We start from the raw sequence: 12,983 nt of genomic DNA, 5'->3' as shown, positions 1-12,983 counted from the left end.
CATATAACAGCAACTCCTTGGTGATTCTAGTAGTCGTATGGTGATCGTGAGAAGCAGTTGAACGACATTGATTTATGATGATAGAATCTTAGGGAAAACATTCTATGATGACCAAAGATGAAACTTTACGAGATGATGGGTAAGTTGTGTGAATAAGTTGATGTGAGATAATAGAGAAGTGTAACTAAATATAATTGTGTAAGTGATGACTCGAGGACGAGTCGGAATTTAAAATAATGTGAGTAATTTTTGGAGATATTTAATTTAAATAATGTTTATAAAAATTTCCAAAGTAAAATGTTATTGGGTTGGGCTTTCCATGGGCTTCCCATGGTAGCTCAAGATCCCAATTTAAATAACGAAAAATGTTCAATGAGTTGGCCTCCCATTAGCTTTTCATGGCAATTTGAATGAACCCAACTAAATAAAGCAACATAAAGTTTGTGAATTAGGCCACCCATGAGCGTTCCATGGCAATTTGTTGGCCCGATTCAAATAACGAGTAATAAACAATTGAGTTGGTCAGCCCATGAGCGTGTACATGTCGTTTAATTGACCAAACTAATTAACGAATTATTGAATCAATGGAGTTGTTCGGACTATGAGCGTTACTTGGCATTTAACCGACCCAACTAAATATCGAATCAACGAATCAAATACAGGTAGTTGGTGTATCTCGGGAACCACCCCGGACGATACGATCCAACCCAAAAATCAAATCGAAAATGGTTTAAGAAATGGATAGTTGGAATGCCCATGGATTTCCATGGATTTTTCACCGAACTAAGCATTTAGAATAATTTAAAAACACAATTTGGAAGTATAACCGTTTAGCCGGTTATGTTTACCATGCAACCGTTTAGCCGATTACGGGTACCACTTAAAGTTATGGTTGTATGAAATTTGTCATACCCCCATGCTTCAAGGTGAAAGAGTAAAAACAAAAAATGGAAATTCTTAACGAATTTCCCAAAATAAAAGGCAATCTACTAAAATAAGAGGATTTAAAAATATTTTGAAAATGAGGCGTAACCTCATAATTCGTGGGTGTGTACAATAAATAAATAAGATACAATACAATAAAATAATTAATCTAATTAAGTTGTAAACAATTAAATAGCAAATAAGGCAGTTTAGATAAGCGCGTATAGGGTGCCTAACATATGTCTAAGACCATTTCTAATGACCTATCTTATAACCTTCGGCTCTGATACCAATCTGTCACACCCCAACCTAAGACGGAAATGTCGCGGCGTGATCCGATTGCTCACAGCTCGAAGATACTATCATAATATAAATGTGACAATATCTAGTTAATTATTTTATTTCAAATGTGCACACAATATTCAAATACAACAAAACAATTCAAATAAATATAGACAACCATTTAAATTTATGTTTGTCTTTAATAAAACCCTAAGGTCTTTCTAAGTTTCCAAACTTCAACTCAAGTAACCTGCATATGCGTAGAAAACAGAGTTTGTCAACAACACATGTTGAGTGAGTTTACCACCAGTTTTGCAATAAAATAATGTTAATATAGTAAATAAGAAAAATAAGCAAAACGTAATAAATGCGGTAATGAAATCAAACCATGAGCAAATAAATTGTCGATTAAACCATTGCCAAGCGAATCGGGCGCCGGTAAATCAACCATGAGGAAATAATAATAATAAGACCGTTGCCAAGCGAATCGGGCGTTGGTCATTGAGAACCCTCCACAAGGGGATATGCCAAACGAATGCACATAAACAAGCAAGCACATAACAAGTATATTTTTGATTAATCACACACAATTACACATTTGCTATTATATATCTATATATAGTATGATATACGCATATGTCCCCAAAATGTTGTGAAAATTGACTAAAATAGGGGAATGATAAAACTCACTTTAGATTAAAGGCAAGTGATTAATAATTAGGATAAACGAACTAAAGATTAAGCGAGTCGTCCACTACGCGTCGAACGAGATTAATGATCAGAACCTGAAACTTCGAGATCTGATAATAGAAGTAAAAACAAACTCGTTGCCACTGGAATCAACCCAAACGAACGTTTAGAACTTCGATTATGTTAAATTAAAGATTTAAGCGAGCTGGTACTGACTAGAATCCGAACAGTGAGTCGGAAGTTGGGTTTTAGTCAGTAGCCTTAAAATTTCGTTACGAGAATAAAAGTTTTTTGGACCGAACGTTGAATCCTATCAGAAGTATGAGAAAACGAATAGTCAAAGTTATTGGCTATTTTGCCCTTAAACAAGTTTTAAACGATTTGACCAGTCAACACCCTTCAACCATCGAAATTGATTGAAGGTTATCGACTAGGAAATATATATGAACGATTCCTATGTTTACAACTTACCCGGAAAGTGAAAGGATCGAGACAAACGAAGAGTCAAAGATCCTAAAGCAAGCAAAGTCAACCGTCTTAACTTGTATCTTCAACAATAAAGCGAAAACCAAATAAGATGGAGTATGGCAGAGGTAGGTGACGGCTGGGATTTGTGTATTAGGGTTTAGCGATGATTTGTGACAGAGAAATAATGATATGTTTATATAGAATTCACTAGATCGAACTAAATATGGTAACTTACTCGTTTAGGAACCGAATGGGCCTTTAATGATCAAATCAATAGAATCACCAGAGGATTTCATTCTTGGACAAGGGTTAATGTATATGGACATGTATCTAGGGTTTGAGGGACTTCTTGGGGCTTAAAACACTTGATTTCGTCCAAAAATAAGCGATTTCGGGCCAAAAACGAACTAGGAAAGATTTTAAACAAAACGATATGAACAACTTTCCCATAGGGCCGCGGGGTGGGGAGGGCCATCCCACCACGTGGTGCTCCGGCCAAAATGGTTGGAGTTTGAATTTTGACAACTTTGGTCCTTCTACTTTCTTATAATGTCCAATTTCCGACTATTTTAAAGTTTAAACAAAGAATAATTAACTTCTAGAACTTAAAGGGTAAAAAATGAATATTTGAAACTTAATTACTTATAAATATTTGATTTTGATTAATATTTAATATCTAAAAATTTTTCGTTCATAAACGAATACGGTTTGGAAAAATCCGGAATGTTACACATGCCTTTCTATACTACCGTACTAATGTATCTTTTGTTAATGACTACTCTTATGTTCTAGGTAGCAGGTTATCCATGCCATGTTTAGACATTTTCCCTATGGCATTAGTGCCTAATCTAAACATTATTATTATTATTATTATTATTATTATTATTATTATTATTATTATTATTATTATTATTATTATTATTATGTGGTTTTATTGTCCCTGTTAGTTTGAACATGGTTGTTTATAATGTTTTCTTTTGATTTTGGAACTTCAACCGACTAGAGATATGGAAACACTTACACTCTTGAGCATCGCCGGCATTGAGGGGATTTTCTTTTCATCCTTTCCCTGCATTTTTATATTTCTTTTCACATTGAGGGCAATGTGAGATTCGAGTATGCGGAGGGGTTTACTTGAACTTTGTTTTGTCAAATAAAAAAAAATTAAAAAAATTAAAAAAATTAAAATAATAATAATAATATAAATAATAAAATAAAAGACCGTTAAGCTTTTAATAAATTTTTGACAAAACCAAGGGTTAAGCTTCCATTTCAAAAAGCGCTCGTTCAAACCAACCATTGAATCAATTTTAACTTAATGTGAAAACCGAAAATATGGTTTGTATTTCATGAAAAAAACTTTATGCTAAATGTGGCGTTTATACCCTATCCTTCCGTTTTCGTTAGCGCAGCTTCAAGCCTTATTACAAGATATCATCGCTTATGTTTTGGCGGATTGAGTGAGTCCATGTGATTCTTGTGATTTTAGAACTTGTTTTGGGCATACTTTTTGAGATCCGAATGCAATGTTGTATAAAGAGGGAGGTAATATATGATCTACCCAAACATTCCCTCAAACACCATCACAAGCCACATTAACTCTACTCCAAATAAACCTTCCCTTTTCCCAACATAGAATCATCTAGTCATATAAACCCTTTCAACTTCAAACTATTTTGCTCATTTTTATTTCAAGATTAGTTTCAAGAAGACCGACGGCAATCAAGACATATATTTCAATTGTTGGTCACTACTTAGATGCAAATATATATATATGTATATATATATGTATATATATATATATATATATATATATATATATATATATATCACCAAACACAAACAGTGATGAAAGGAGAAAATTGTGTAAACTCAAAAAGCATGAAAGATTTATCACAGCTCCGGATCAAGTTATATTTGTTTGTAAATACTTTTCTTTTAAACTCATAAACCTCATATCAACAAACCTTCCACGCACTATGCATAACTTCACAAAAACCAAACACCAACATATATCACCTCCCTGTTTATGCAAACATTTCAACAAGTGGGTGGAGAATTGATCCCTCAACAAGCTTAGTTTTCACAAGTCACATTTAGACACGAATGTTCATATACATACAGCATTACATGTATGATCAGATATAAAACCGAGTGTGAGTGAACAATTTGAGAACATGTAGTTTTGCATAAAAAGAAACTCATAAATACAAACCATGTTTTCCTATGTCACTATATATGATCCTTGTTGGTTGTGTTGTTCTAATGTCTTTCTTAGAGGCCACCGTAACTTTTTTGGGGATGTTACAGCTACGGTCTTGTTATCATTTACAATTTGGAGATTTTTAATGTTTATCTTGCTTGAGGATAAGCAAGGTTCTAGTGTGGGGATGTTTGTTGTACACAAAATTATACATCAAATACGCTCCAATCTTTGTTATTTCTTGGGAATTTTAGTTAGAATTGATACTTAACTTGTTTAATTTGAATATCCAGGGATAAACGAGCTAATAAACGAGAAACAAGCACTTTCTAGAAAGAAGGCAATGAAATAAACTTCCAAACGCTCAGCATGCCCCATGCCCAGTCAGACACAGCCTGATGCCCAGGAAGACACAGCCTTATGCTTAACGTGGCATAAGCAAGATGTACTATTGTCTGGTGACGTGGACAGACACGCCCATGCTTCAATCAGGCATAGCCTGATGCCTAGGAAGTCACAGCCCTATGCTTGATTTGGCACAACCCCATGCCTAAAGACATATGCAAGTTGTACTATTTGTCTGGTGACGTCGCGAGGCACGCCCCATGCTTCGATTTGGCATAGCCCTATGTCAAGTACATACATGTGCTCCCACATGATCCAAGTACAATAGAATATTATGTCAGAGATTTGGGTATCACACATGGTTATGCCTAGTGAGGCATGCCCCATGCCTCCTGCAGACTTTTCCTATAAATTGGCCTTTCAAGCTCCATTTTTACACACACCAAGACACATAAGAAAATCACACTCTAACCCACCATTCTTACCTTATTATTCTAGAAGTTTGAAAGCAATAAGAGGCTCTTGAAGATCCATACAACATCAAGAAGGAGTTCTAAGCGTTCACATAATCATCTAGCTTGGTTCTTTTGGGTTAGATTATCTTAAAGTTAATTATGGATGCTATGTTCTTCTTTTTTATGTATATTTCATTATTATCATGAGCTAAACTTATCATATCACCTTAACTTATGATGAAACTTGATAACTTTTGATGGTTGAAACTAATATATGATAATTTTATGTTGAAATAATGATTAAGTTCTTGGTTATCTTTTGATGAAATATTGTGTTTAAACAATTGAAAGTGGTATACAAAATTATAAATGGCATGTCTTGTTATGTTGAAAGTGGTATAAATATAGTGGCTAGTAAATTATAGACATTTTTGATATATATATATATATATATATATATATATATATATATATATATAAAGTTGGGGTACAAAATGTAGTTCTTTGACTTCATAAGCTAAAGAATGTTTTTGTTAGAAAAGAGCATTTTAGATATGAAAATAAACATGTTTCAAAACTTTGCAAAATTTTAAATAAGCGAAAACAGAGTTTTATAAATTTTTATACTAACAATAGTAATATTGCATTTATATCAGTTTATAAGCTTAACTATAATTTTGAGTAGAACTATAAGTTTATGTTTTAAACGACAAATAATAAATATTATTTGTAATAGCGACACTCTGTGTCAAAACATTTATTGTTTTTACATAAATATATATTTCAAAGAAATATTTATGTGTTAGATGTAAAAATTATTATTTTTACGAGTTAAACGGCCGAAATGGTATATAAAGCTGATTTGGATAGTTATGAACGAAAATATAGTTACATTATATTTTACTAGAATATTTGTCGTGACTTAAAGAAAAAATACTTATATATATAGAGCAAGGTTAAAATAAGAAGTGAATATTTCGTAAGAAGTGTAAGAAAAGATCTGAACCATTGAATTGATTATAACACACGTGGGTATGATCGTCCATAATTCTTTTATTTATTTTTGGAATAAATTCTTTTATTATTTTTTGAAATGCATTTAAGCATCCTCTTCTCTCTCTTTCACCTTTCAATACCAGATTACCATCAGTTCATAGCTTCCATTATTTTCCGGCGACTCCATCTAGAAACACCTCACTGCCCAGCGCCGCCACGGTCCTCATAACCCGCCACCGTCCTCAATACACCGTCCTCACCTGCCACCGTCCTCATAACATCAGTTCATGGCTTCCATGGTTTTCCGACGACTGAATACACCCCTTTCTGCCATAAGTTAAATCCTTTTCCGGTGACTCCATCCAGATACACACCATTGCGCACCGCCGCCACCCCACTTCACGGCGTCGCTGCCACCGCCACCGCAGCCGCCGCCTCGTTCAGCCATCCATCGCCACCATCGTGTTCGTCCACCAGAAGTCACCACCACTGCCCACTCCGCCACCGTCGCGTTCAGCCCGCCACCATTGCGTTTAACCACCGGAAAGTTATGATTTTGTGCTAAATGGGTTGATTCGTTTGTATGTTGTTTGTGGTTGGTTAGACGGGTGGGTGATGGCGATGTTGTGGTTTATCGGAGTGCCGACACCGGAGTTAGGATGTTATGTGGATTGCGGTGATAAATGGGTATGTGAAGTTGGGTAAAGTGTAGGTTGCACGCCAACTGTTTGATGAAATGCCGAAGGGGAATAACGTGTCGTGGAGTGGATTAGTGTGTTTCTGTTAATAAAAGTGTGTTTGTAGGTTGCACGCCAACTGTTTGATTAAATGCCGAAAAGGAATAACGTGTCGTGGAGTGGATTAGTGTGTTTTTGTTAATTAAAGTGTGTTTTTGTTCTTGATGTTTTTGGCGTTCTTGATATTTTTGGCGTTCTTGGTGTTGTGCTTTAAATTTTGATTAAAATATGGTGTTTTTTTTAAATTTTGATAATTTCTTATTAATACACACTGTTATATATCTTGTTATGTTCTTGATGGTGTGTTTTAAATTTGGATTAAAAAATGATAATTATAGATTGATAATGTTTCCATATAAAATATTTGACCATAATACCCCTAGAATGTTATAAAGCAGATATTAAAATAAAACACACCGCCTAAAAAACACACTTTCAATCTATACCATTAGATCACTTAATCTAACGCACCAGATTACTTCTTACACTTTTTAGACACAATTCACTTCTTATTATAACTCCACCCTATATATGTATATATATTTTACTAGATCAAACGAATCAGTTATGTCTAAACAAAAACAACACCAAGAAAAATTATATTCTTATTATTTATATAAGTATCTAAATATTTACTTCCAAAAACAATACAAAACCTTCTCACCAACGGGCCATCCAGAAATCAAATGAAACATTCAGTTGGTGAAAGCAACCGACACAATATTATAAACGAAATGTCTGGTTGGTGAAAGCAACCGACACAAATGTAATAAACGAAACGTCTGGTTGGTGAAAGAAACCGACACAAATGTAATAAAAGAAACGTCCGGTTGGTGAAAGCAACCGACACAAATGTAATAAACGAAACGTCTGGTTGGTGAAAGCAACCGACACAAATATAATAAACGAAACGGCTAGTTGGGTGAAAGCGACTAGCATAAATCAACTTGCGAGTTGATAACGGTAACTAACTGACCTTACTCGTTTAGGACGTGTGAAGGCAGCGGACCCAGGTCGAAACTGGAATTTGCTAACGAATTGAAAACTGAATGTACGAGGTGAGTTTCACGTGCTTTATAAATATCGGGGTGGAAAACTTACACAACTGCTTTTATATACGATAATTAGAAACGAAACACCAATCCTTATGCGAACATGAGCTGAACTATGCAGTGCTATAAGTCCCTTGCTTGCATACTATAACCATTAGCTAACGGAGTTAGCCACAGGAATATACGAATAGTACTATTGACGTTGACATTTCCCCCTATTTTAGGTTAGTCGCTCTAACCTCCGATATTGCATCGAAACAGGGTGCGTATATTCCATCTGTGAGATTTGAACAGGGAAAAATGATATAAGTCGTGGTTTGGTTATAGGCTTAGGGTTCGTTATATTAATTCGTAGATTTAGCTAGTCTACGGAGGATCATTGTATTTGTTTCAACAGATTATCGTATACTTATTTGTGAACTGATTCAACGCTTTATGAATAGCATGATTTCATATCGAGTCTCAAAACCTGTGAACTCACCAACCATTGTGTTGACTTTTTAAAACGGTTTTTTTTCAAGGAATTAGCAAGCACTTAAGGAATCATGAAGACGGGACCTCATGGCATAATTAGGATACCTTTTGGAGGGGTTTCGCTAGTATACCCCTATTGATATTTGGGGTCATATACGAGAAATTCCAATTTTATCTTAAACTAATTTATTTAAAGAAAAACATGTTATGGTTTATAAATGCTTTTTAAAACTATTGGTATCCTAATGCTACTATGTTGGCGATAATCATATGCTTACGGTATACATGACGTCACGCGCCCAGGATTTCGCCTTGGCGGAATGTGACAGATTGGTATCAGAGTCATTGGTTATAGCGAACTAGAGGGTCTAGCTATAACTAGTGACACACAAAACTGTTTTCATTGCATGCATACGCATTTGCATAATCTATATTACATTGTATGGATATTGTTGTCACATGTATTTCGTCCTTATCATCCACTCACATTGTGTGTTTCTCGACACCATAATCATCAAGTCTACTGATCGCCACCACTTCATGAGTCGTGGCACGCTAGTCTTGGAAACCACGCCAACCTCCCGAGCTGGCATTTAGTGGGATCCGTGCCCAAATGGTGACTTGAGATAGTGTTCCTAACCGCTTAGGAGTCGGAATGACCTGACAACCTCAATGTACCTCTAAGGAATGAATATTGGTAACTCAGTAATGAGAGTACCAAATTGATACAATGCTACCGTAAATTGAGAAGTCCTAAGACATTGCCGTATAGAGTTGGCGAATCGAGTACACAACGGTTAGTAGTTTAGTTAAGTTTAAGAGTTTAGAATTTACTACTTAGTGTCTAGATTGGTGTAATTTTAGTTAATAATATTAAACTACTTTTAGCACATCAAGTTTTTTGGCGCCATTGCCGGGGACTCTTGGCGATTGCGTTATTAGCTTTGATTAGATTTATTTGCTACATACATGCTACTTGTTTTGTTTTATTTTGTCTTTAAGTCATAGGAGTCTAATTAATTTTAGTTTAATTTTAAGATTAGTTTATTTATTTTTAGTTTTATTTTAGTATTTAAATAGAGTCTATTGAGTTGGTTTTGTGTGTTTTATAGGTTTATGCCACATCTTCGTTCACAAGGACCACTTCCGTTAAAGTCCGAGGCCAGTTCATCATCACCGATCAACATAGATTCTCCACCGAAGTCATCACCACACAGTTCACCGTCATCGAGTCCCAGAACCATTCCCGATATTCAAATGGCCGACAACCGAACCGTTTACCAACAAGCTTTCGAAGGTTTCACTGGAGACGAATCGCCCATCATCCCCCCGTAATCGATGACGCTAATTCCTGGAAAATTACCTCTTATGTCATAGTCAATCTCACCCAGAGTAACCTATTCCATGGTCGTGACGATGAAGACGCACCATCGCACATCAACCGTCTCACCCGTGTCCTCAGAACGTTCAATTTACAAGGTGCTAATGAAGATGCCATTTTCCTCCATTTGTTTACGTTTTCACTTACGGGTCGTGCCGCCACTTGGCTCGATTCGCAACCTGTTGGAATGTACACTACTTGGGAGGTGTTGCGTAACGCTTTCTTGAAGAAATACTTCCCTCCTGCCAAAGCATCTCGTCTCCGAGATCAGATTCATTCTTTCTATATGGAGCCAGACGAGTCGTACTATCAAGCTTGGGAGCGTTTTCAGAGTTTACTGGCCTGTTGTTCACAGCATGGTCTTACTCCATGGGCCCTTGTTGAGAAGTTTTACAATGGGCTGACATATGAGATTCAGTCTCGTTTCGACACTGCTGCTGGAGATAACTTAATAGATAAGAAAAATGTAGTTGAGTGTAATGAATTGTTTGAAAGTTTTGCCTAGTCCGAGTTTGCTAAAAATCCACGTAACGGGAATTCAAATCCCGTCACTAATACACCCTCATCCGTCCGAGGTGTGCACCAGGTTAATATCGATACTGGTGTGGCGACTGCCTTAGAGAGTCTACCCAGTGAGATTAAAAAACTTAAGGCTAAGATAGATAAGTGTGAGTTGTGCAGAGGAGGGCATGGGACTTTAGATTGTCCGTTGATGAGTCAGGAGCAGGTAGAGTTCATAGGAGGGTAGAATAGGGTTCCTATTGCATTTAATAGAAATAAAATTCAAACTAGAACAACTATAAAAATAATAACTATAATTCAAATTTGCATTCCTCCGATGCACCCCCTAGTTTCCAATCAAATTCAAATCTTAACCGGGGGCAGGATCAGTCGTTTAGTGGGGATCAAAGTAGTCATGGTGGGAATAATGGACAGGACTTGGGGTGGTAGTATGGGTAGGTTAGAAGAAATGATGAAACAAATACTAGTTAGAGATCAAGAAACTCATAAGAGAATTGCTGATCATGATTTGATAATTAGGAATCACCAGTCCACAATTCTAGATCTTCAAGGAACCATAGGTGATATAGCCCGATGTCTAGATGAGAGACCCTCATGTCAGTTTTCGGGTTGCACTCAGCAAAATCCAGCAGCTCAGTTAAATTCCATTTCTACTCGTAGTGGTAAGGTTTTAGCTCCGGAGAGAGAGATTGAGGTAGAAGCGAGAAATGAGTTAGTTGATCAGGAGATATTGATCGAGACTCCTGGGAGGGTGCAACCTAGGCTAGGCCCATCAAGTACCGCACCAACTAGTGAGCCCATAGTTAGAGGAAGTGAGGAAAAGAAACCGAGAGATATTAGGCCTTCACCACTTATAGATCATGCTCGTATCCCGTACCCAGCTCATGTTAAGAATCAAAAATTTACTAGAGAGTACGGGAACTTCTTAGATATGTTTAGGCAGCTTAGGATTAACCTTCCGTTTATCGAGGCCCTCCAGCATATGCTGAAATATGCCAAGTTTTTGAAATATCTTGTTAAACGAAAGGAAATTCTGGAGGAGCTTTCGACCGTTCCACTGAACGGAGAGTGTTCGGCAGTAGTTCTCAATAAGGTACCCGAAAAGTTACCCGATCCCGGTGTTTTTACTATTCCATGTTTGTTCGGTCGGGATACCTCGTGTCAAGCGTTAGCGGACCTAGGAGCTAGCATAAATTTAATGCCATATTCGTTGTTTGAGAAGCTAGGCATAGGAGAGCTCACCCCAACTCGTATGACCTTATCTTTAGCTGACCGTTCGGTGAAGTACCCGAGGGGGATCATAGAAAACTTGCTCGTGAAAGTCGATAATTTAGTTTTTCCCGTAGATTTTATGGTTTTAGATATGGAGGCCGATGAGAGAGTTCCTATTATTTTAGGTCGTCCATTCTTGCGTACTGCTAGGGCACTTGTTGATGTATTTGAAGGTAAGATCACTCTTAGAGCCGGTGACGATAGTGTCACTTATGTTGCTAAATCCATGAGACACCCGAGTGGTCAAGACGGTCTCATTGATCCATGTCATCCCGTTTATGCGATTGAGTTTCTTATTCCGGGCATGGATCCGCGTCTTGAGTATCCCCATTCCGTCAGAGTTTGTTTAGAAGAGGTGAGAGAAGTCGCGAGTTCTCAAGAGTCGATGGAGTTTGATAAAGAGAGAGGTGGTGGCCTGCAAAATTTTGTGGATTTTGGACAAATTGAAGATGAATGGTCGTATCGTGATGCAGTGTCTTGGAGAACCATGGATTTTGACCGTGGTGGAGGAATGTCCACTTGGACAGTTGAGTAGTTCACATAGGAGAGTGTCTTGAGTGAGAACTCAATGTAGAGTTTGTATATTTGTCCTATCTTTATTTTTGAGTCGTGTCGAGTCACTAACGTATATTTTTGTAGTTTTCTTTGTTTTTGTTTAAGTTTTGCAGGTTTTGAGCTAAAAAAATGTCCCCCATGACGTATAATGCAAAATTCAAGTGTGGGGATGGAGCAGCCGAACTACATACTTTTTATTATTTGCCGCTATTTATTCATGTTTTATACATGACGGGTGGATTGTAGAGCCACCCTTAAGTGTAGTAATTTCAGTTAAATCATGTGCGTTTATGTTTAATTTCAAGGACTTGGATTACTACACTATGTCATATGATTGTAGGTTTAAGGAGTTGAAGGACGAAACAAAAAGATCATAGGTGAAGACGGTGAAGAAAACGGAGCTAGAACGAGAAATTATGAAGAAAACAAGAAAACTTGAACCAGCTCCACCGTGGCCCACAGTGCGGACCGTGGACCACGGTCCACCTGAAACAAAACTGGCATAACCCACCGTACCGTGGGTTATATGGGAACCGTGGAGGACACCGTGGCCCACGGTCCAGACCGTGGATCACGGTCCATGTCGTAACAGCAAGGGTCCTTGACTTTAATTAGCCGTTTTGGGCT

General features: G+C 37.0%; 1 protein-coding gene across 1 annotated transcript; it reads left to right on the top strand.

The window, feature by feature from the left end:
• The first annotated feature begins 10,923 nt into the window (after positions 1-10,923).
• Positions 10,924-12,481, top strand: LOC143589642 (uncharacterized). Its single transcript, XM_077070348.1, has 2 exons — positions 10,924-11,883; positions 12,470-12,481. The coding sequence occupies exons 1-2, from the start codon at positions 10,924-10,926 to the stop codon at positions 12,479-12,481; spliced, it is 972 nt and encodes a 323-aa protein (XP_076926463.1).
• Positions 12,482-12,983: the final 502 nt, after the last annotated feature.

This window comes from Bidens hawaiensis, unplaced genomic scaffold (assembly GCF_021521415.1).
Source record: "Bidens hawaiensis isolate Kalapana, Puna unplaced genomic scaffold, B.hawaiensis_p1.1 tig00001597_1, whole genome shotgun sequence".
Lineage (NCBI taxonomy): Eukaryota > Viridiplantae > Streptophyta > Magnoliopsida > Asterales > Asteraceae > Bidens > Bidens hawaiensis.
This window is presented reverse-complemented; position numbering and strand designations above follow the sequence as displayed.

Coding starts and splice junctions, on each gene's coding strand:
- LOC143589642 (XM_077070348.1), top strand. CDS start 10,924: ATGGTGGGAATAATGGACAGGACTTGGGGTGGTAGTATGGGTAGGTTA.